Here is a 26,006-nt window from a genome sequence, read left to right on the forward strand (position 1 = left end):
GAATTTTGCACAGAGCATAACTTAATCATAGCTAACACTTGGTTCAAGAATCATAAAAGAAGGTTGTATACATGGAAGAATCCTGGAGATACTAGAAGGTATCAGATAGATTATATAATGGTAAGACAGAGATTTAGGAACCAGGTTTTAAATTGTAAGACATTTCTGGGGGCAGATGTGGACTCTGACCACAATCTATTGGTTATGAACTGTAGATTAAAACTGAAGAAACTGCAAAAAGGTGGGAATTTAAGGAGATGGGACCTGGATAAACTGACTAAACCAGAGGTTGTAGAGAGTTTCATGGAGAGCATAAGGGGAATAATTGACAGGAATGGGGGAAAGAAATACAGTAGAAGAAGAATGGGTAGCTCTGTGGGATGAAGTAGTGAAGGCAGCAGAGGATCAAGTAGGTAAAAAGACGAGGGCTAGTAGAAATCCTTGGGTAACAGAAGAAATATTGAATTTAAATGATGAAAGGAGAAAATATAAAATTGCAGTAAATGAAGCAGGCAAAAAGGAATACAAAGTTTCAAACTGAGCTTGACAGAAAGTGCAAAGGATGATGAGGCATATCTCACTACGGGTAAGATAGATACTGCCTACAGGAAAATTAAAGAAATTTCTTGGAGAAAAGAGAACCACTTCTACGAATATCAAGAGCTCAGATGGAAACCCACTTCTAAGCAAAGAAGGGAAAGCAGACAGGTGGAAGGAGTATATAGAGGGTCTGTACATGGGTGATGTACTTGAGGACAATATTATGGAAATGGAAGAGGATGTAGATGAAGGTGAAATGGGAGATATGACACTGTGTGAAGAGTTTGACAGAGCACTGAAAGACCTAAGTCGAAAAATGCCCCTGGAGTAGACAACATTCCATTAGAACTACTGACAGCCTTGGGAGAGCCAGCCCTGACTAAACTCTACCATCTGGCGAGCAAGATATATGTGACAGGCGAAATACCCTCAGACTTCAAGAAGAATATAATAATTTCCTTTACTGCTTGCTCAATATACAGATTGAATAACATCAAGGGATTGGCTACAACCCTATCTTACTGCCTTCCCAACCACCGCTTTCCTTTCATGCCCCTCTACTCTTATAACTGCCATCTGGTTTCTGTACAAATTGTAAATAGCCTTTCGCTCCCTGTATTTTACCCCTGACATCTTCAGAATTTGAAAGAGAGTATTCGAATCAGCATTGTCAAAAGCTTTCTCTAACTCTACAAATGCTAGAAACGTAGGTTTGCCTTTCCTTAATCTATCCTCTAAGGTAAGTCGTAGGGTCAGTATTGCCTCACGTGTTCCAACATTTCCACGGAATCCAAACTGATCTTCTTTCATGATTCTTGAACTAAGTGTAAACTATGATTAAGTTATGCTCTGTGCAAAATTCTACCAGGCCGCTTCATCTTTAATTTCCTACCCCCATTCCAAATTCCCCTACCACTTTTCCTTCCCTTCCTTTTCCTACTATCGAATTCCAGTTACCCATGACTATTAAATTTTCGTCTCCCTTCACTATCTGAATAATTACTTTTATCTCATCATACATTTCAGCAATTTCTTCGTCATCTGCGGAGCTGGTTGGCATATATACTTGTACTACTGTGGTAGGTTTGGGCTTCGTGTCTATCTTGACTACAATGATGCGTTCACTATGCTGCTCGTAGTAGCTTATCCGTGCTCCTATTTTTTTATTCATTATTAATCCTACTCCTGCATTACCCCTATTTGATTTTGCATTTATAACCCTGTATTCACCTGACTAGAGGTCTTGTTCCTCCTGCCTCCGAACATCACTAATTGCGCTATATCTAACTTTAATCTACCCATTTACCTTTTTAAAGTTTCTAACCTTCCTGCCCGATCAAGAAATCTGACATTTCACGCTCCGATCACAGAACGCCGGTTTTGTTTCTTCTGATAAATACGTCCTCCTGAGTAATCCTCGCCCGGATATCCGAAGGGGGGACTATTTTACCCCCGGAATATTTTACCCAAGAGGACGCCATCATCATTTAACCATACAGCAAAGCTGCATGCCCTCGGGAAAAATTACGTCTGTAGTTTCCCTTGCTTTCAGCCATTCGCAGTACTAGCACAGCAAGGTCGTTTTTCTTAGTGTTACAAGGCCAGATCAGTCAATCATCCAGATTGTTGCCCCTGCAACTACTGAAAAGGCTGCTGCCCCTCTTCAGGAACCACACATTAGTCTGGCCTCTCGACAGATACCCCTCCGTTGAGGTGCTTGAGGACAATATTATGGAAATGGAAGAGGATGTAGATGAAGATGAAATGGGAGATACGATACTGCGTGACGAGTTTGACAGAGCACTGAAAGACCTGAGTCGAAACAAGGCCCCTGGAGTAGACAACATTCCATTGGAACTACTGACAGCCTTGGGAAAGCCAGTCCTGACAAAACTCTACCATCTGGTGAGCAAGATGTATGAGACAGGCGAAATACCCTCAGACTTCAAGACGAATATAATAATTCCAATCCCAAAGAAAGCAGGTGTTGACAGATGTGAAAATTACCGAACTCCACTCCTGGAAATTGAAATAAGAACACCGTGAATTCATTGTCCCAGGAAGGGGAAACTTTATTGACACATTCCTGGGGTCAGATACATCACATGATCACACTGACAGAACCACAGGCACATAGACACAGGCAACAGAGCATGCACAATGTCGGCACTAGTACAGTGTATATCCACCTTTCGCAGCAATGCAGGCTGCTATTCTCCCATGGAGACGATCGTAGAGATGCTGGATGTAGTCCTGTGGAACGGCTTGCCATGCCATTTCCACCTGGCGCCTCAGTTGGACCAGCGTTCGTGCTGGACGTGCAGACCGCGTGAGACGACGCTTCATCCAGTCCCAAACATGCTCAATGGGGGACAGATCCGGAGATCTTGCTGGCCAGGGTAGTTGACTTACACCTTCTAGAGCACGTTGGGTGGCACGGGATACATGCGGACGTGCATTGTCCTGTTGGAACAGCAAGTTCCCTTGCCGGTCTAGGAATGGTAGAACGATGGGTTCGATGACGGTTTGGATGTACCGTGCACTATTCAGTGTCCCCTCGACGATCACCAGTGGTGTACGGCCAGTGTAGGAGATCGCTCCCCACACCATGATGCCGGGTGTTGGCCCTGTGTGCCTCGGTCGTATGCAGTCCTGATTGTGGCGCTCACCTGCACGGCGCCAAACACGCATACGACCATCATTGGCACCAAGGCAGAAGCGACTCTCATCGCTGAAGACGACACGTCTCCATTCGTCCCTCCATTCACGCCTGTCGCGACACCACTGGAGGCGGGCTGCACGATGTTGGGGCGTGAGCGGAAGACGGCCTAACGGTGTGCGGGACCGTAGCCCAGCTTCATGGAGATGGTTGCGAATGGTCCTCGCCGATACCCCAGGAGCAACAGTGTCCCTAATTTGCTGGGAAGTGGCGGTGCGGTCCCCTACGGCACTGTGTAGGATCCTACGGTCTTGGCGTGCATCCGTGCGTCGCTGCGGTCCGGTCCCAGGTCGACGGGCACGTGCACCTTCCGCCGACCACTGGCGACAACATCGATGTACTGTGGAGACCTCACGCCCCACGTGTTGAGCAATTCGGCGGTACGTCCACCCGGCCTCCCGCATGCCCACTATACGCCCTCGCTCAAAGTCCGTCAACTGCACATACGGTTCACGTCCACGCTGTCGCGGCATGCTACCAGAGTTAAAGACTGCGATGGAGCTCCGTATGCCACGGCAAACTGCCTGACACTGACGGCGGCGGTGCACAAATGCTGCGCAGCTAGCGCCATTCGACGGCCAACACCGCGGTTCCTGGTGTGTCCGCTGTGCCGTGCGTGTGATCATTGCTTGTACAGCCCTCTCGCAGTGTCCGGAGCAAGTATGGTGGGTCTGACACACCGGTGTCAATGTGTTCTTTTTTCTATTTCCAGGAGTGTATCAGTTTAACAAGTCACAGCTGCAAAATACTAACGCGAATTCTTTACAGACGAATGGAAAAACTGGTAGAAGCCGACCTCGGCGAAGATTAGTTTGGATTCCGCAGAAATGTTGGAACACGTGAGGCAATACTGACCCTACGACTTATCTTAGAAGCTAGATTAAGGAAAGGCAAACCTACATTTCTAGCATTTGTGGACTTAGAGAAAGCTTTTGACAATGTTGACTGGAATACTCTCTTTCAAATTCTAAAGGTGGCAGGGGTAAAGTACAGGGAGCGAAAGGCTATTTACAATTTGTACAGAAACCAAATGACAGTTATGAGAGTCGAGGGGCATGAAAGAGAAGCAGTGGTTGAGAAGGGAGTGAGACAGGGTTGTAGCCTGTCCCCGATGTTATTCAATCTGTGTATTGAGCAAGCAATAAAGGAAACAAATGAAAAATTCGGAGTAGGTATTAAAGTCAATGGAGAAAAATAAAAACGTTGAGGTTCGCGATGACATTGTAATTCTGTCAGAGACAGCAAAGGACTTGGAAGAGCAGTTGAACGGAATGGACAGTGTCTTGAAAGGAGGATATAAGATGAACATCAACAAAAGCAAAACGAGGATAATGGAATGTAGTCGAATTAAGTCGGGTGATGCTGAGGGAATTAGATTAGGAAATGAGACACTTAAAGTAGTAAAGGAGTTTTGCTATTTGGGGAGCAAAATAACTCATGATGATCGAAGTAGAGAGGATATAAAATGTAGACTGGCAATGGCAAGGAAAGCATTTTTGAAGAAGAGAAATTTGTTAACATCGAGTATAGATTTAAGTGTCAGGAAGTCGTTTCTGAAAGTATTTATATGGAGTGTAGCCATGTATGGAAGTGAAACATGGACGATAAATAATTTGGACAAGAAGAGAATAGAAGCTTTCGAAATGTGGTGCTACAGAAGGATGCTGAAGATTAGATGGGTAGATCACATAACTAATGAGGAGGTATTGAATAGGATTGGGGAGAAGAGAAGTTTGTGGCACAACTTGACAAGAAGAAGGGACCGGTTGTTAGGACATGTTCTGAGGCATCAAGGGATCACAAATTTTGCATTGGAGGGCAGCGTGGAGGGTAAAAATCGTAGAGGGAGACCAAGAGATGAATACACTAAACAGATTCATTAGGATGTAGGTTGCAGTAAGTACTGGGAGTTGAAGAAGCTTGCACAGGATAGAGTAGCATGGAGAGCTGCATCAAACCAGTCTCAGGACTAAAGACAACAGCAACAACAACATTCATACTAAATGTAAACAATAATGGTCCTAGAGTGATTTACTAGAGACATCAAAAGACTCTTCAAAAACAGTAATATTTGCTGATAATGCAAATCTTTCAAGTACACAGGAGAATAGTGAAACAGGTTTACAGCTTGTACACAGCAAACAGCTTAATCCTTAATCTTACGAAAACTCATATTAGCAATTCAAGACTAACAAAAATGATTTACAGATTTACCTGAAGAAAAGATGAATGCACCAAAATCTTTTTAGTAAATGAAAGTTCGTGTCTGATATTTCTAGGCATCCAGATGGACAACAGGCTGTGGCGCCGTCGGCACGTTTATAAGTTAACCAAAATCATAGTTCTGCCTGCTTTGCGCACAGAGATCTTTCTCATTATGTTGACCTGTAGTCGGGATTGCTGGCATATTTTGTACATTTTCACTTTGCACTTAACACTGCCCTTTGGCATAATTTTCTAGGGTAATGCACCTAAGATCATTAAAGTGTTTATTCTACAAAAACGTATGAGTACTGTATAAAGTTGATAACCGAACAGAAGGTGTTTGAGGTTTCTAATAATAGTTAATTTAACATACACTGCAATAGTCACAACCACAGTATTTGGAGTTAAACTTCCTAGTAGACTATGCATCCCTGTCTGCTATTCAGAATGGACTTCTATATTCTGGTGAAAAAAAAAATCTTCTTCGTGGCAGGCATGAAGCATGAAATTGAAAACCACAAACACTCAAAATGAAAATAACCCGTCCTTCTATAATTTACTTGAATGTTTTTGACTCGGAGATGTCAATCCGGTTAACGTTAATATTAATATTAAATAGATTTTAACGTTACCAATACAGTGCTGATTGTGTTCTGTGTGAAGAACCTAACATAGACGACTAGTGGGAAGCGCTAGGTAGAAACAGCAGCTGATTAATGTAACGTGATGAAAACCGATTTCTTTCTTTCAAGGCATCTACTGTTTTAAAAATACCACGATAATAATTTGAATTAATCCAAATCCCTGAAAGTCCTCCTTCAAAATAGGATTTATGAAACAGGGTGTGTAAATGAATGAACGATTATTATCGTGTTCCTGAGGTATTCCTGAAACAATTTGAGGCCCGTCACCGTCTCTCAGCGTCTCTCCCGGAAAGGAAATAGGCTCCTTGTGAAGAATGTTAATAAAATCCCATGAACCACCATTCAGGTTTTATATGTATCGATCTCCAAAATGAGTAAACCCGTTATGAGCGCAAAAGAGCTCTATTTTTATTTAGACAATAAAATCATTTTCCTCAGTCCCAATAGGTGCCTACTTTCACTCTCTATCACCGAAAATTTTTGAATTCTTCGATAAATTTGCTGTAAGTCCTTATATCACGTCTAGACTTTTTTAAGCTAGTATGTACTATGACCTGTGTCCCTTGCGACATTTTGCAAATCATATAACACAATGTTATTATCTGCCTAAATGTCTATTCTTGTACCACGGAGGCTATGCGTATCATGCAACCTTATCTCTTATATGTGTAATGAATACTTTCTTAAATGGAAAACAACAGGTGCTAGCTGTCACCGAAATACCAGTTCCAATGAAAAAGATTCCCACGTCGACAGCATTTCAATCATTTGTCTCCTTCCCAATCTCGTACATTTAAATCTTGTTCATCCAGATGGATTACTTTTATCAAAAACTTATCTTTAAATCCGACTCTTCAATCTGGTCATTCATATTCTGCTCCAGACAATATTTCTGATGGTCTTTCATAAATTTGAATGAGTTGATATCTAAAACGGTAGATACACAGACACTGATAAAGCTACTGATAAGGTACAGAGATGTATAAATAAGACATATCTGAAAGATTCATCTACAGTAAAGGCTTAGCATAATCATGTTGGAGAAGACATCAGCACCTCCTGGCGCCAAGCCATTCAGTAAGAAATTGCATACTTACTATATGTCCAGTCTTACTAAACTTACGCGTTTTATTACGTCGGAGTTTCAGTATGGTTGTAACTTAAAATGAGTAGTCACTCCTGTCGGTATAATTTGCTTAAGATATACGAAGAAAATAGCGTAGCTACTTTTTTGTTAAAGACCAGCTTTTTTACTCGGTATAATTTCGTTGCCCTGCAAACATAATTCACTCTATAGACAGTTTTGCAATGACATTAACTTGTTATACTTGGTAAATGCCGATTGTATGCATAAATGAAAATCGATTAACAATACCGTTTCTCTGTTGGGAGGGTTCAAGGAGCCGTCTATTGAGAGCTCATAGAAGGCCGTGCACTAGTTCATCTACGATAACGTTGTCCAATTAAACCGAGTACGATGTTGCTAAAATATTTTCTCAGCTCTCACTCAAAGTGGTTTTTCAGTAATTCTTTAATGAGAGAGAGTAGAAGCGATTTGAAATCTACTAATTTTGAAAACGAGCTCAGAATTTTGTTGCTAACAGGACGCTGAGGGCATAAGCACATTGAATATCACAATACTGTGGTAAAAGGGGAAAATAAAAACTTAAAATTTTGCTTAACTGGACAAGTAAACGATCATGTTCTGTCGGAGGGAACAATATAGAACTACTGGGTAAGCTACGGCTCAAATTTAGACTTCATCATGATTTAACAAATATGTTGCAGAAGTGGTAATATGAGAGACACCTCCTCAGTGTGCAACCGACACGTGAGCTGAATTACTCTCGGTTGCACGGAAACCATGTTTGAAATCAAACAGTCTGAAAACGCAAGAAAGCTCACTAAATCCTATTTTTTTTAATGTAACTTGCTGAAACTGCTTGTGAGGCAAGGATGAAATTTCATATAAGGGGCAGTTAAACGATATTCGAACGCCCACTACAACGGGACCATGGAATAGTTCCATTCAAAATTAATCACCGCACGCATTATGATAATTATCCCACTGGCCGACGAGACGATCAGTTCCTGTTTCGTCGACCGCTGACGGATCCACAAACTCACCTTCTCTTGGACTTCCTCGTTCCACTCAAACCGACGTCCACTTATGTCTTTCTTCAGGTCGCCAAAGATGTGAAAATGACACGGTGAAAGATCCGGGCTGTACGGAGGATGAAGCGTAGCCTTCCCCCAACTGGCAGTGTGGGAGCGGGCGTTATCGTCCGACAGGATATTTCCATCTGACAGCCTTCCTGGGCAATTTGACTATGTGGCGCTTCTGAGTTTCTGCAAAGCGTTTCCAATATCACTGCGCGTTGGTTGTGGTTTCACGCTCGAAAAATTCGACGATCAGAGGAAGCATCCAGTTGCAAGATAACGCCCGTGCCCACACCGCCAATCGCACGAAGGCTAAGCTTCGGTGATTTGGTTGTGAAACACTGCGACATTCTCCGTACAACCCCGAACTTTCACCGTGTGATTTTCACATTTTTGGCGACCTGAAGAATGACATGTGTGAACGTCGGTTTCAGTTGGACGAGGAAGTACAAGAGTGGTGTGGTTGTGGATCCGCCGGCGGTAGACCCCGTTCTATGAAACAGGAATTAACAGTCTCGTCTCCCAGTGGCGTAAATGTCTTAATGTGTGTGGTGGTTACCTTTGGATGGAACAATTCCATGGTGCCGTTCTAGTGTCTGTTTGGTTTTCATTTGACTGCCCCTTATAATTTCGTAGAGACTATATGAACACAAACAGGTAAAAACCACACGAAAATAGAAAATACAGGTTCCGTATTTCGTTTCAATATATTGTTGTTGTTGTGATCTTCAGTCCTGAGACTGGTTTGATGCAGCTGTCCATGCTACTCTATCTTGTGCAAGCTTCTTCATCTCCCAGTACTTACTGCAACCTACATCCTTCTGAATCTGCTTAGTGTATTCATCTCTTGGTCTCCCTCTACGATTTTTACCCTCCACGCTGCCCTCCAATGCTACGTTTGTGATCCCTTGATGCCTCAGAGCAATATAAACCTACAGCAAATACTGATATTTGAACGCTACATTTCTCAATATCTAAAATATAGTCTCTGTCAGAATTACAGTAATTAAATAAATAAATGAAGAAGATTTTGATACGGCATAATATAGAACCTGTTTAAGTTCTAGTATGACTTCTGCGGCCCATTTTAACACTGCTGTGATAGATAACGATCCTACGCGTAGAACACTGTATTGACAAAAGTCGGAACGCAAACCGGCGTTACCTGCGTCTGCGTGAGGACAGACACCTAGAAGCCACTCTCCGCTACTGAATTGTCTGTCACCTGCCATAATTCTTTGGACAGTACCACGTTAGAGACGCATTTATCTATCGGGAGTAAAGCTAACTACTCTGAAAGATAAAATGAAAGAAAGAAATTTCAACACCATATCGAAAGAGATTCGTGATTTTATCCAAAAGATTTCATCAAAGGCAGCGTACTACGCTAGATCCAGAGCTAAATACTGCCTAGCATTCTGGGCTGGGATGTCCTTTAAGGAATCTGCCGCTTTAAGGTTTTCTCTGTACAGATTCACTAGGCACTATCCCATTGCGAAATGCATGTGTCTTATCTTAAAAGTAACTTTTCCATGTAGGTGACTGACAATGTTTCCAGAGTACTTCGATGTAAAAGAGAGGAAGATTATGGTTTAAAGTAGCGCCGACGAGGAGTTCTTCAAAGACGGAGCATAAACTCTGGTTGTGGGAAGGATGGGGAAAGGGAGTCAACCGTCGCCTTTTTTCTGTAGGAACTCCCCCTCCCCCTATATTATCCGTTTTAGGAAAACCTCGTTCGGTATTATTTAATAGAGCCGTCGTGCTTAACGCCCGATACGACGGACAGATCACCATTGTCAGAATATCAATTCGTGACATGTTACATAAAGGTCTGAGATTTAATTATAGCATGTTGCGCATGGCCAAGTGATCCGAAACTTTACAAACCTAACTCTGTTCCAGTTGTAAAGTACTTGGCAGAAGGCACTTTCCATTGTACCACATTTCAATGCTTCTCCCCATTTCATTCACACATGTAGCATAGGACAACCAAATGCTTATATGCCTTCGCGAACTGTACTTAGCCGAATTTCACGTTTACGGCCCCTACGGTAGCGATATATATGACCCAAGAAAGGTGACAGATTATGCCATAAAAATGGTTTTGCTGTTTTCTAAGCACATTTTCTCAATATGTTGAGCTCTTTTTTGTTTTTCAGTTCAAAATTTGCGTCATTTCTGTAGCACCCTCCCACCAATCGAACAAGTATTCGAACAGTTTAGAGTCCCACATGAGTCGTTCGTTTTATAAGACCAGCTGCAGTTTCCAAAATCATATCAATGACTCGAATTCTGTCATTTTTTACGTCTAGAAACTAGACTCTGTAACCATTCGACTTCATATCCCCGAACGTTGTCACTTCCAGGTATTTCTATGATGTGTTTGACTCGAACTGTGACTGATTAGCCATATAGTCAAAAATTTCTATATTTTTACGTTTCACGGACACAGTTTAACACTTTTCTGTATTAAGAGTTGGGTCTATACCGTTTCAATGACTGGCTGAATATTATTACAGTCTTAAAGGGTAACAGTGTTTCACGTTGTTGTTATTGTTGTTGCGGCTTCAGTCTGAAGTCTCTCCATGCTATTCTATCTTGTGTAAGCCTCTTCATCTCCAAATAACTACTACAACCTGCGAATCTGCTTGCTGTATTTCTCTCTTGGTCTCCCTCTATCATTTTTACCCCCCATATTTCCCTCCAATACAAACTGGTGATACCTTGATGTCTCAGAATGTGTTCTCTCAACCAGTCCGCTCTTCTAGTCACATTATGCCACAAATTTCTTTTCTCCCCAGTTCTATTAGCTATGTGATCTAGCCCATCCAATATTCAGCATTCTTCGTAGCATCACATTACAAAAGCTTCTGTTCTCTTCTTGTCTAAACTGTTTATTGTCCATGTTTCACTTCCTTACAAGGGTGCATTCCACACAAATACTTTCGGAAAAGACTTTCTAACACTTAGGTCTCTATTCGAAGTTAACCAATTTCTCTCCTTCAGAAAGCTTTTCTTGTCATTGCCATTCTACATTTTATGTCCTCTGTGTTTTGGCCATCATCAGTTATTATGCCCCCAAACAGCAAACATCATCTACTACTATAATGTCTAGTTTCGAAATCTAATTCCCTCAGCATCATCTGACCTAATTCGACTACATTCCATTATCCTTATTTTGCTTTAGTTCATGTTCATCTTATATCCTCCTTTGAAAATTAACTGCCCTTCCAAGTCTTTTGCTGTCTCTGAAAGTTGTTACTTTTTCTTCCTGGACTTTAATTCCTACTACAAATTTTTTCTTTGGTTTCCTTTACTGTTCGCTCAATGTACAGATCGAGTGACATTGGGAATAGGCTACAACACTGTCTCGCTCCCTTCTCGATCATTGCTTGCCTTTCACACCCCTCGACACTTGTAGAAGTTGTAAATAGCCTTTCGGTCCCTGTATGTTACCCCAGCCACCTACAGAATTTAAAAGAGAGCATTTCAGTCAACATTGTCAAAAGTTTTCTCTAAGACTACAAATACCATAAACGTAGGTTTGCCTTTCCTTAACCTATCTTCTAAGGTAAGTCGTAGGGTCAGTATTGCCTCGCGTCGTCCTACATTCCTCTAGAATGCAAACTAATCTTTCTCGTGGTTGGCTTCTACTAGTTTTCCCATTCTTCTGTAGAGAATTCGTGTTATTATTTCGCAATCACGCCTTACTGAACTGAGAGTTCGGAAATATTCACAGCTGTGTCGGCCGAAGTGGCCGTGCGGTTAAAGGCGCTGCAGTCTGGAACCGCAAGACCGCTACGGTCGCAGGTTCGAATCCTGCCTCGGGCATGGATGTGTGTGATGTCCTTAGGTTAGTTAGGTTTAAGTAGTTCTAAGTTCTAGGGGACTGATGACCACAGATGTTAAGTCCCATAGTGCTCAGAGCCATTTGAGCCATTCACACCTGTCAGCTCCTGCATTCCTTAGGACTAGAATTGTTATATACTCCTTGAAGTCTTTTTCATATACCTACTTACACAAAGTCTGAAATTGCGGCCAACATATTCAGTTAAATCATAGCACACAACGTGATTAGTAGTGACCTTATCGCATTTCCCTGACGCACGTCCAAAATTATTTTTCTGGAAGATTCCAATCACATAATATGTTGTGTTGTCCTGTCAAGAGAAATTCAATGTACTCTCCAATCTATTAAGATGTCCTATACGGAACTGTTTTCGTTACTAATAATTAGTACAGCAATGAATCGAAAGCTTCTCCATACTTCACTTTACCCTTGTTTATTTATGATGGGATGTGTCGATAGCCGTCCGGGGTGGCCGAGCGGTTCTAGGCGCTACAGTCTGGAACCGCGCGACCGCTACGGTCGCAGGTTCGAATCCTGCCTCGGGCATGGATGTGTGAGATGTCCTTAGGTTAGTTAAGTTTAAGTAGTTCTAAGTTCTAGGGAACTGATGACCTCAGAAGTTAAGTCCCATAGTGCTCAGAGCCATTTGAACCATTTTTTTTATGTGTCGATAATTACTAACTGAGCGACCGAACTTGGTCAACACTTAAAGAAGCAGTAGACAGCTGACACAATGAGATATTTATACACACACCACCATCTTTATTTCGACAAAAAAAAAAAACAAGATTAATTTTATAATTTGTCTTTTAATTCAAATTTACTACTCCTGACATAGCATTCATGTGTCTTTTATCCTCTCGTGGATTCTAAATTTGGTGATATTCCTACAGAAACAGATTTTAGTCATTATTAACCCCGAGGCTGTGTAAAAGAGAACCTCTCTACATCACCTGCTCTAGATACCTGATACGACTGCGTCGTATAAAGCAACGCCTTCGAGATAGGCCTGCTGTGTAACGGCTACAATACATTTTCACTGGAGGCGGTTCAACCATACAGCACGCTAGAGGTCCCGTGCAATTACTGACCCCACAGCCGAACAACCGGTTTCTCCGGGGGAAAATTAGCTGTTAGTAGTTCTGGATTGAAAATAGTACTACTGTGTAGGATTATATGCTCGGGATTGTGCATAACTGGAAATATCAGATCACTGACATGTTTGTAATTTCGAACAATTGAAGAATATATTGACTAAAATTCCACAACATTTAATCATATTTTATGTACTACAAATTGACACAATAGTTTTATTTACATCTTACGAATCTGTACAGTATTGTCGACCCGAGATTGTTTACTTTATGTCTTTCAGTTTTCGCCTAAAAATCAATTGTTGATACACTCCCGAACCAAATGACGTGGGATGCTAAACGGAACAGTCGGACAATCGGAATTGGTTTGAATTAAGATTAGCCGTAACTTACATCGCTCAGTACTATTTTTGGGATCCTTTTCTACGTTCCTTTCACTAATCTTAAGTTCAACCGAAGTCCTTTTACAGTAGACCTGACTATCATGTTTCAATCCATTTCTGTGAAGTTTAAGTGTGCTTATTCCCAATTTCCTAGTGACGCAGTTTTAGTTTTCCAGTTTCCTGCTCTACGTACAACATATACCAGGTTCTCCCCACCAATGGTTCACGACCGTGTAAGCATAATTTTATGGAATAAAAAATTTTGTTATATCCACACGTCTAAACTTTATAAGCTTATAAAACGACGCACTGCACTTTTTAAGGTGAGTCGCAAGTAATTTCGAAACAGTCTGTACAAGACAGCGCCTGAAACGGCAGGTAATTGTTAGTTCTGCTTGCCGGTTATTTCAGCGGTGGTAAAACTTTGAACTATGGGTAATGGTGCAAAAATTTTATTTCTATTTCATGATGGAGAGCACTATTATCGGTGAAAGAAACAACCTAGAGCTTAAATCAGTAAAATAAAATTTCATCATACGTTATCTTCACATTTTATGTAAAAGAAAATTAATAGGTTAAAAAAAGGGGAAGTAGCCTACCTGCATATTTCTGAATAGGGGCTCCATAGTTCACGTTGTCCCATATTTGCACCGCTGTATCATGTCTCTTACATCAAGTTTCACAATCGCATTATATATTTTGCAGTTTCATTTTGACGAAGCAATGTGGCTGATACCACTTGCCATTCAAGAACAGCCTAAGGCGTTTAGATAATTTTTAGCACACACGCGATATTTAATCGACGCTGAATGGACACAATATGTCGATCACGCAGAACACGTATGCTCGTCGCCATATTATGTTCGGTTTGTCTTTCTTTAAAATGACAGACTGTGGGTTTCCTTGTTGCTACGGAGTGCACTGCACCATTTATAGCTTTGCTCGATTTTGCGTTATACATAGCACGTAATACTATTCACAACCCGCTTACTTCTGTACTTCTGATAAAGCGCGCTACCCGGAAATTCAAAAACAAATTTTACTGTTTTTACCCGTCTTTCACCACTTTTCACAAATCTCACATAGACTGCACTATATTAAATACTGGTTGAAACTATACGCTGCGCTTGGCCTTCCTTACCATTTGTTTTCTCAATTAGAAAAATACAGGCTGGGACAAATAAAAGTAGCCCTGAGAACAGAGTACCGGGATGCAAAGGGAAACAAGAGAGGAAAGGAAATGCAGTACTAACCCTACTATAACAGATGTTGAAGGTGACCACCATTCATCTCTATGCATTTTTGGGCCCTGGTCAGAAAGCTGCTGAAGATGGATCAAAACTGGACAGCTGAGATTGCTGCAATCTCGTCCGAAACGTTCTGTTGCAGTTCTTGAAACGACATGGGTTGTTGCGACATACCTTAGACTTGAGGGCTCACCACACAAAGTAAATGGCACGCTAACAGGTCAGGTGAACTGGGTGGCCAGCTAGGACCACGATTGTGTCAGCGCGTGAAGATTGTGTAAATGTGCTCCAAGGTTCGCCCGGCTGTATGAGCAGTTGCTCCGTCCTGTTGGAGGTAACTATAGGTCCTTCCTTCTTCCGTTAATGCTGCCACAGATTCACGTGCAATCGTATCCTCTATGAACATGACGTCAGACATCTCATTTTTCTAAGACTTAACTCATTGAAAGTAAATTATTATCAACTTCATTTGGTGTTCTGCTTTTGGGCGCAAAGATTCAAATGGTTCAAATGGCTCTAAGCACTATGGGACTTAACATCTGAGGTCATCAGTCCCCTAGACTTAGAACTACTTAAACCTAACTAACCTAAGGACATCACATACATCCATGCCCGAGGCAGGATTCGAACCTGCGACCGTAGCAGCAGCGCGGTTCCGGACAGAAGCGCCTAGAACCGCTCGGCTACTACGGCTGGCTGGGCGCAAAGAGGAAGTAGTTTTACCGTTGTTCACCATGCTGTATATCGCACGTGTAGTTGTACTCACGAGCAGCACAGTTGTTTTAAATTATCAACGCAACATTGGAATGTTTGTTCACCCACGCGCTTTATTAATAGTGATATTATACGCTGATCTTACCGGATATTGCAGCCAGTTAAAGCTAAATGGTAAATTGGATGAAATAAGTGGAATTTCTGGTATTGGGAAGTTTACGCTTTCGTCTCGGTTCATCACTGTACCAACCCATTTAAAATATTTTATCTTCATCTGGTACACTATTTTGTATTTGCTAATTTTTTGTTGAACTGCATCACTAAGTGTAGTAGTTTCTGCCTACAAGAGAAAATTTTATTGATAAGATGTTTCTTTGCTTTTAATACGTTGCACAAATCACAGGTTAAGACGTATTTTGCCGGCGTGTGCGGCAGTGCCATATGTGCCGTTTCCAAGTTCTATTCTAGAACATCCGAAAACATATATGAATATTCGTAAAAACTCGAGAAATTAGAGACCAATCTTGAATTTTTTCCATTGAAAAATACGTTGATACAAATGAGACATAAGATGTCCAGGGGATCACCACGATGTGATGGCAATCACTTCAAGCACTCATATCTGCACAACCACGGCAGTTAGTACCGCACAGCCACTACAGTGAGCAAGGGCAGCACCATACACAAAACTTAGTGACTGGTGGTCGGTGGTTTGGGACACATACTTGTCGCTGCCGTTTTTATTTATACACTGCAGGGCAAATATGCAATACCCCCAAGGATAAGGTTATTTTATTGATGTGGCATAACAGGTGGTTTTTCGTTGTAGACGTATGTGACGAATTCAGACCAAACGAAACACACACGTCTCAACAACGGGCGCCCAAACAGTCGCATCAGTCCACCGTCTACCACCCTCTGGCGGCTATGCAGGCGTGTATCCTCGCATGCAAAGTACTGAATGGTCCGCTGAGATAGATTATTCCAGACATCTTGCGTCTTTCGTTGCAATTCAGTAACGGTTTTTGCAGAGTAAAGAGAATGAGTAAGTTCTCACGTCATCATGTTCCACACGTATTCTACTGACTAGGAACTTGGCGATCTTGCTGGCCGGAGGAGTTATTGTACAATGTGTTCGAAGCAACCGCATGTCGACATGCATTGTCCTGCTGAAAACGCATACCACCTTCCTGTCGAAGAAATGGCAGTAACGTGGGAATAACAGCGTGTGCAATGTAGTGGGCACTGGTTACTTTACCAGGCAGAAACATCAGATGATGACCCCTCAAGGTGTGAAACCTGCTGTAGGACTTGTGTGTCGTGGGGGAATACATTCCAGAATAGGCACCTCACCAGGTCTACACTGTACATGTGTATGTTCATTACTGGCATGCATACAGAAACCACTCTCATCACTCAAGACAACAGAGTGCCATTCCGCTCTGCAGTCAATTCTTTCACAACACTAGAGTAGCCATGCTTAGTGGAGACTCGGTAACAGTGATAGCCTGGCCAGGAACGCATGCGGTCTGAGTCCTGTTGCAAGTAGATGGTTCTCAAAGGTCCTTGGTGACACAGCTGGTGCAAAATGTGCCTGGATTCCTTCCCTGAACGATGTTCAGTCAGCCACTTCTGCTCACACGATGTGTTGATGTCTGTGTATGTCTGTACTATGTGGATGTCTGTGAGTGTGGCAATGTTCCACAGATCACTGCTGAAAGCAGTGACACACTACCAACACACTGTGCCCAAAATAAGCATCAATCTGTCGACAAACACACCCAGCTTCCAGCAGGCCCACAATGTGAGCCTCTTCAAATGGTTGAAGTTGTTCTACAGGTGTAGGTACTCGTCAACAGGTGCATCATTTCACAATTTGATATCATGAACTAATCTGTTATTCTGGATGCAAAAAACTGACAGCAGTGGTGTGAGAAAATATGAAGAGACTGGAGACATACACTCACAATGAAGATACGTGGCAGGATGCTATGAACTGTAGCACTGATGTGTACAAAATAGTTCTATGACTTTTCCTGAAGAATCATTAAAAATTGTGAGATGCCTACCTGACACATTAGTAACAGGAGATACTGAAAGTTCAAACATAAGATATGAGCATACATTACACTACATGTCTGAAAAGTATGTGGACATTCAGTGTCATTTGTTCCAAAGATGAGTAGTAGATCAGAGGCGTATTTTACAACTTTTATAGCATTCGTCTTTGGGGACATCTTTTTACCAAACTCCATACAGGTGAAACTGACTTTTTGTTTCCATTCTTATCTGACCATTATTATCTAACCATGAAAGAAGTCATGAATTATCCTGTGGAAAACTACTCACAAAGTTTCAAGAACAAGTATTAAGTGAATAATCTAGAGATATGCTTCATTCACCTGAAAACTGCTTTAATAAGGACTGTGAAGAAAAAATTAGATAAATTACACCACACACACAAGCATTTAGGCAGTCATTATTCACATGATCCATACACAACTGGAACTGGAAGAAACCATAACACATGTTACATGCTATGTATTCTCTGCCACCACTTGACATTGGTTTGCAGAGTGTGTAATATGTAGATAGGTATGAAGAATCTGTCTGAACCTTGGTGAATAATTGGTGGGTGAAGTGATCTGCTACTGAGCTGATGCTGTACTCTAGCCAAACAATAACTGGGGAGTGTGATAAACATTGGGACTTTGAACAGGCCACTCCAACTAACCCATGCAATCTTTTTCAAAACTATGAGGGTCTTTGCTTTTGTATAAGGGGTTTATTATGCTGATATATAAGAGATGTTACTCCAAAATGTTACTACAGTGTGGGAAGTATGCTATCATCTAAATATGTTTATAAACTCATGAGACCATTCTGCTCTCAATGAGAATTAGTCCTATGTCCTTATGCTAGGAATAACATCACCAGACATTCACACCACATCCACCTAATTTTACTGCTGCCTTAATGAACTAAGATATCTGCCAGATCCATGTATGACAACTTAAGTTCCATATTATTTACTACTCCTATTTCAACTGCTCTGCTGACCAAAGGTCACCTTGTTTGAAACACACTAAACAAAATCATCTATTTATTCTTATGGTCAGTGGCTTCTGGTTCATGAAATAGGCTGTAGTTCCTATCTGTTTGATTTCTCAGACATTCTAAAGTGATAACAAAGATTATCACCTCCCTCATGTTTCCATTTTATTCTTAGTTGTGGACCAATGTTGATGAACACGGAGAAGAGTGACTTAGTAATCATCAACAGCAGGAACAGCATAAAATACAGGCGGCAACTGAGACTGTGTGATATCTCAACAAGACAACAATGCCAATACATAATGTGACACTCAGTGAACATATATCAGGTGACAAACTAAGTATTTTAGTCTCTGTTCAAGTTAAAGAGATAATGAAGTAAGCAAGAAGCGGCACAAAGGAGAAAGCATACTTGTCCCTTGTAAGAACTCATTTGTGCTCTTCTTCAATGATACGGGATATTTTGCCAAATATGTACCAAATCAGATAAAAGGAGTGCAATGGAAAGAAGGAGTCAGGATTGGTATAATTTACCAGGGGATATTCTTGGCACTTCCTCAGAAGGCATCACCAGAGTTAAATGTGATACACAAATGGTCAAATGCCCAACAAAAAGAAAATCAGGATAACTGTCAATTTCATAGTAAGTAGTAAAGTTTTCATAATAAAATGTTATTATGAAGGGTACATTGCTGCAAAATAATGCAGAGTACTGTGAGGCATACTAATGTTATGTTCTACAATTTGACAAAAGACAAACTGTGGGCTAATATGAAATGAGTTAATGGAAAAATAAAATCATTCAACTTTTGAAACCACTCATTTCATCACACTGATTTATTCTTATAGAAAATAGATCTATGATGTCAATGTGCTGAATCTACATTATATATCATCACATTTAATGTCTAATGTATAAAAAAGTGTATTCAATCAAGTCTTTGGAGAATTTTCACCCATTAGAGAGTTAAGTCCCTTTCTTGTTTTGTATTGTGTAACTAATATTTTGAAATTCTTTTGCAGCCTGCTTTCCAATAAGATATGCTGTGGCTGTGTTGGGGTTCCTTGGAATTGCTTTACAATACATGCTAAAGGTCACACTGTCAGTAGCAATTGTGGGAATGGTATCCAAACCTGACAAGGACGAAGATGCAGTTCTTGATGATACATGTCCCATCACAGTGACTAACACAAGCTCAAGTTCACAGGTAAACCTCATGCTTATTTCTTACAATGGAAACTAAAGGGAGCTCCTTCTTTTCTTTATTGATCACTAATTTCAAGGTGTCTGATTGATAATTTATCACAGTTTTATACTAAACAAATACATTATACTAATAGACAGAGCTCTATATTATTATTTAATTCTCAGTTGACTGAACACAAAACTCAATTACATACTGGATTTTTAACTTCCCCTCCAGTTGACTAAATGAATTTTTGAGTAATTCCATTCTTGAGCAAGCAGCATGAGCTGTCCATCAGAGAAACTGGGTCATCTCAAATTCACTCCAAAGTACTTCATAGACTGCCCCTGTGGTTTATTGACTGTCATCAGGAACACAAGTCTCAGTGGAAAGCGCAATCTTTTAAAGTTAAAAGGGAAATCTGTTGGAATGAGGGATACCTATAGGATAAATATTGTTTCACCCTTTCCCTTTATTGTTATGACTGCCAGTTCTATTAGATTACACAGTGTTTTCTTTACTGACCTAACTGCATAACTAGAAGTGTTACAGGTACCTTTGTGCCACAACCTTGTTTTTTTACCAAGTTTGGCTGAAAGTTTTTGAAACAAGCAGATGCCAGATCAAGATCCATCCAATGATTACCCTGGAAATGTCATTCACGCGTGAAAGAGACTGTTTACAAAACTCTCATTTGACCAATTTGTGAGTATTGCTCCTCAATTTAGGACCCTTGCTAGAGACTACTAACAGAGAAGATCCATACAACAGTGGTATGTTTAGTCATGAAGCCGTTATTATTATTGTTATTTCAATGTTCTGACACTTGATTTATGATTTTGCCTTCTTACTTCACAGTAGAATGTTGTTAAGTCTGAATTATTACAATCACTTAATTTTTTACACTCTTTTAAACATTCTTTGTTCATGAGAAAACCAATCTTGTAACACACAACACATTCTGAAGACAGCAGGATGAATATTTCATGCAGACAGATGACGAAAGAGTAATGTCCAGTAGTCAAGCAGAATATGACTACCGCTTCTCTTCTTGATCCATCAGGCACTACCATTTGATACATGAGATTTTTCCAGATCTTTCCCTCACATGAAATTTTATTGGAACTTTATAATTCTTTTTGAAATGTGTTAATAATGTGCTTCACTGCAAAATACAACATTTTAGTTTTACAGCCCGTTTAATTTTTGTGCCCTTCTTGGCTAGAAAATCTACTTTTTCTTTACCATCTAAGCCACAGTGAGATGGTACAAGCACAACAGTGTCATGTAGATGTTCATGATACTTCAGTGGGAAATTTATTTATTTATTTATTCATCCATAAACAAATTTCTTTGTATGGATGTCGTCATTATACATACATATGTACATTATTTTGTCACATAAGATAATGAAATACAAGCTATATACAATAAATTCATAACATATATATGTATATTACACACAAAATTTATCATTGAATTACATAGAGAGGCATTATGCACATTTGAAACTTAACTGTTGAAATTCTGAAAGCATAAATTCTTTCACACACAACTCTTGAAGTGATCATGACATGAAAATCAGAAAAATTTGAGTTCCTATATATGCTAACAACAGTCATTCTTCCCATGCACCACTAACGATTAGAACAGGAGGAGGAGTAAATCATTGTGGTTCTGGAAGTGCACTCTGTCAGTCACCAAAAGGTGGTTTGTGGAGTGCAGGTGTAGATTCTCAACATTTAAGATACGGAGGACGGGATTCAAATGTGCCACACTTCTCCTTAAGGTGTTGAATGTGAAGAATATAACAAAGCTGCAACTACAAATGAGAACACCAATAACATCCACAATGTTATACTGAATGATCAGTATTAAATGTGTATGAATTAACTGACATCATAGGCACATAACAAGAGAAGGTTTGGTGCAGATTACAAAATTGATCATGATCATGGATCAGTTAAGAGGAAGCTTTGTGAGAATGGGAGGGGGGTGCCACATTCGTTGAATACGGGAAAAAAGTTGCAAAAACTAAGGTATTAGTAGCATTTGTTCCATTCTGGAAAGAAATCAATACTTTTTGTGGATAAATTTTATCAGCCAGTATATTTGTGAAATGTATATTCCATTACACAAAGGGGATTATTCTACATGATTATACTGCATACAGTAAAACGACAACTGGTGGATACCATGCAAGCATTCTAGGGGAACTGAATGCAAAAAAATGCTAGGCAAAATCTGGATTTCAAAAGAAGAGACTGTCATTCCTCAGAACGATGTATTTGCCTCAAAGTTACTTTGGAAATGGGAAAATTGAGTGACCTGTAATAAAAACTGATGGAACTCCCACCATTTATATCAGATTTTGCTTCCTGTGATTTCCAATTACTCTCACATCTAAAGAAATTAGTGGCTGGAAATCCAGTGATAAGATTATGGCAGTCACAGTTGGTTATTTTGCAGACATTCTATAGTAAAATTTCAGGGATGGAATCTACTTACTGGAAAAACATTTGAGAAAGTATGCTGACCTAAAAAGTGTATATTTTGAATAATATGTACATATTTAACCTAAAAAATGCAGTACTTCCCTAGCTGATCAAGAACTTTTCACCTTGCTCTCATAAAGCCAAGCAAGAAATTAAAATTTGGTTGTTTCTTACCTGACTGAACAACCAACTCATTATACAACTAAAAGAATTACTGAAAACACATATGCATGACATTTATGCTATAAATCATTTGTAAATTCCATGAAATAAAGAAAAAATGAAACAAAAGTATACAAACATTTAGATTCCGACATGCATTATTTAAATGTTAATGGTTTGGTTCCATTTATTTCTTTGTAGACACACATCAATATCATTATTACTGTCACTCACACAGATTTGAATATGATTTTTCTGTGCCATTGTGGTGTTATTATTTTGGTTTAGTCTAACAATAGTGTGTGTGTGTGTGTGTGTGTGTGTGTGTCTAAGGCCTGCTTTTTTCTGTATGTTTGTATCTGGTGTGTGTGTGTGTGTGTGTGTGTGTGTGTGTGTCTAAGGCCTGCTTTTTTCTGTATGTTTGTATCTGGGCATCACTGAAATAACGTTATCATGAATTAATGCTGTTGGAGGAAGTACCTGTTAACAAAACCATTCTTTTGCAGACTGGAGAATTCGATTGGGATGAGGAAATGCAAGGTCATATTCTGTCCTCATATTATTATGGATATGTGGCAATGCAGATAGTTGGTGGCCACAGTGCTGCGAAGTTTGGTGGGCGGTGGGTGTATGGAGCAGGACTCTTTGCTGCAGGGCTCCTCACACTTTTGGGGCCACTAGCAGCATATGCTGGGCCTGTAGTCTTCATGGTCTCACGCATCGGTGTTGGACTTGCTTCTGTGAGTAAAGAAATTTCTTTGAATCAGAAAAAGCTGTGCTAGTTTTATGATTTAAATGTGCCGCATAAAAAAGAATTACAGCAGAGTTCCACACTAGTTGATGTGCTGGAATATTCAAGTCACTGCTTTTATCATATTAAGTTCAAAATGGTTCAGATGGTTCTGAGCACTATGGGACTTAACATCTATGGTCATCAGTCCCCTAGAACTTAGAACTACTTAAACCTAACTAACCTAAGGACATCACACAACACCCAGTCATCACGAGACAGAGAAAATCCCTGACCCCGCCGGGAATTGAACCCGGGAACCCGGGCGTGGGAAGCTAGAATGCTACCGCACGACCACGAGCTGCGGACTATCATATTAAGTGTTCATTTAATTCTACTGCAAAGAATTTTCCCTAAGACATTTGTTTAGTGCTTCATTCTCCTAGGTCTAATATTATGAGTAAGAATTCCAAGATTGATAAGATGTATTTTTGCACTGTATCACATACAGGCATCCTAATATTGTTATACCTCCAAATTCATTGAAATGAAACATCTGTAACTAGGAAATAGTGAAAGAGCAGCATCTAAATGATAAATTTAGCTAATCTGCAAAGCAATTCAATAATGAAATGGTTTCTCCTGTTCCAACAATCACCAAGTATTTAGGTAATTAATGACCCCTAAAGTCGCATCAAAAATTTCAGTTAGACTCTATGTTTAACATGAGTAAAATGAACTGTGTCATTATAACAAAACCATCTAAAGTTAATTCATTCATTCATTCATCAATAATTTTTCTGTGCTGATTTCATTTTCCTGGATCCCAAAGAGTATTATACAGGATGTTTCATTTACTGTCTAAACAGTAATGTCTACTATACGTGCTAAAAGGTCATTTTTATTAATTTGAAATCACAGAATGATAGGAATATTTTGGGAGTATTTTGAGTAAGTATTCATGTTTAAGAAATGTCTTTAACAGAATAATTCAAAGAAAATGTTCAAGAAAGGAAGCCCATTGAAACAAAGATAGAAAAATATGAATATTTCAAATACCGTCACACCTACAGGTATGCTATTAATCTACAGTGTGTTCATTTTAACTGAACACACTGAAATATCTCAAAAACTCCACATCAGATCAAAGAAAGTTATAATTCTAATGTGTTTGTCTCAGAGCAGAACATCCAATGATACCATACTCGACCCCTCATTCCACCCTGTGTGTGGGTGGAAGGAGGCAAATGTTTTTCATTGCAAATTACGATTCTATGGCAAAATCTACATACTTTTGTTTGAAGCATTTTCTTCAGTTCACCACATAGGGCACTGTAATTGGAGAAATAGAAATGGATAGGTAATAATAATTTATGACATGCTACTCAAAGACCCTTGAATATCCAATAGCACGTGGGCCCCCACCTCCATGCTGCAAGGGTAGGACAAGACAGTATTTCATAATTTCTCATTAGAAACACCATTCACAATGTTGTATTCCTCCAATATATTGAATAGGGGACTACTTGACATGCCTCTGCAGCCATGACTCAAGACAAATGCTGCTCTATTTCTTCAATTAGAGGAAGTGTTCAAACAAAGTACTGCCAACTTCAATACACTTAGTGATCCACTTTTCAAATGACCATATGCAGGAGAGAAGCATATCTTTGGGAATGTCAGCAGAGGCGTTTCTGATACAGTCGACTATGACCTCATCGCCTGTTGGCACTTGCTGGTAAACCTTATCTTTTAAATATCCCCACAGAAAGAAATCCGGCGATGCCAAATCTGGCAACCTAGTGGATCTCTGCTGATCCACCAACAAGTGTAAACATGATCTAATACCTCCCATGCTTCAACTGAGTAATGCACTGGGCAACCGTCATGCTGAACCCACATATTTTGTCAAATGTCCAGGACACCATCCTGCAGTAGTACCAGTAGTTCCTATTCCAAAAACATTTGATACTTGCGACCCTTCAACATCCTGTTGATAAAATATGGACCAATAAATTTGTTCCCCATGATGCCACACCTTATGTTAAGGATGTTGATGCTCAGCTTGCCACAACCAATGGTGATTGGCTACACTCCAGTAATGCATATTATGCCAGTTAATATTACCATGTTTTGTGAATGTAGACTCATCAGAAAATAGTTCCTCAACAAAGAATGTGGGTGTCATTTGCATTTGTTAAAATGCCCATTCACAAAAAAACTACTGAGTTATTGAAAGTGGCCACATGAAGTTCTTGATGCAGTAACACATGGTGTGGATGATTCTTATGATGACGCAATATTGTGAAAATAATACCTATGGACATATCGGAATCTCAGTGTAATTGCCGGATGCTTATGAGTGGGTTGGTGCACTCCCACTATTACAGCTATTTTGTTTGCTTCTCCTGTAACATGTTTGCTTCATTTCCTTTTGTCAGTGTTACACTGTCACCCGAGATAAAGGTACTCGCAACCCTGTAAATGAACAAATGAGACTGGGCTTTCTGTGGAAAATGCTCTGTATATGAGGCAACAGGAGCCCCGACATTTCTCCTATGTTCTCTGTAAATCAGGATCATTTCAGTTTTTCTTATGTGGTTGCAACATTCATCATCCATTTGTGCATCTGCACAAGTATTGTAACATTTAGAGCCACTACCTATTCTATGTCTGTTGTACAGTACTTGAGCTTTGGTCACAGTGTACTGTCTGTTATGATATGCAGTAGTTCGCTACACGGCCATGGTGGCACGTCGAGTAGTCCCATGTTCGATATGCTGGAGGAATAAAATGTTGTGAATGGGGTTTCCAATTAGGAG

The 26,006-nt window shown here is 40.2% G+C and overlaps 1 protein-coding gene across 1 annotated transcript in view; it reads left to right on the forward strand.

Moving 5' to 3' along the window:
* The first annotated feature begins 7,134 nt into the window (after positions 1-7,134).
* LOC126199235 (sialin-like) overlaps positions 7,135-26,006 on the forward strand; it is a 56,677-nt gene continuing 37,805 nt past the window's right edge. Inside the window, exons 1-3 of the mRNA XM_049936026.1 lie at positions 7,135-7,185; positions 19,634-19,818; positions 22,961-23,194. Of these exons, the coding sequence (XP_049791983.1) occupies positions 7,143-7,185; positions 19,634-19,818; positions 22,961-23,194 (462 nt within the window). The 5' untranslated portion in view covers positions 7,135-7,142. The remainder of the gene's footprint in view (positions 7,186-19,633; positions 19,819-22,960; positions 23,195-26,006) is intronic.

Source organism: Schistocerca nitens, chromosome 8 (genome assembly GCF_023898315.1).
Source record: "Schistocerca nitens isolate TAMUIC-IGC-003100 chromosome 8, iqSchNite1.1, whole genome shotgun sequence".
NCBI classification, from domain to species: Eukaryota; Metazoa; Arthropoda; class Insecta; order Orthoptera; family Acrididae; genus Schistocerca; species Schistocerca nitens.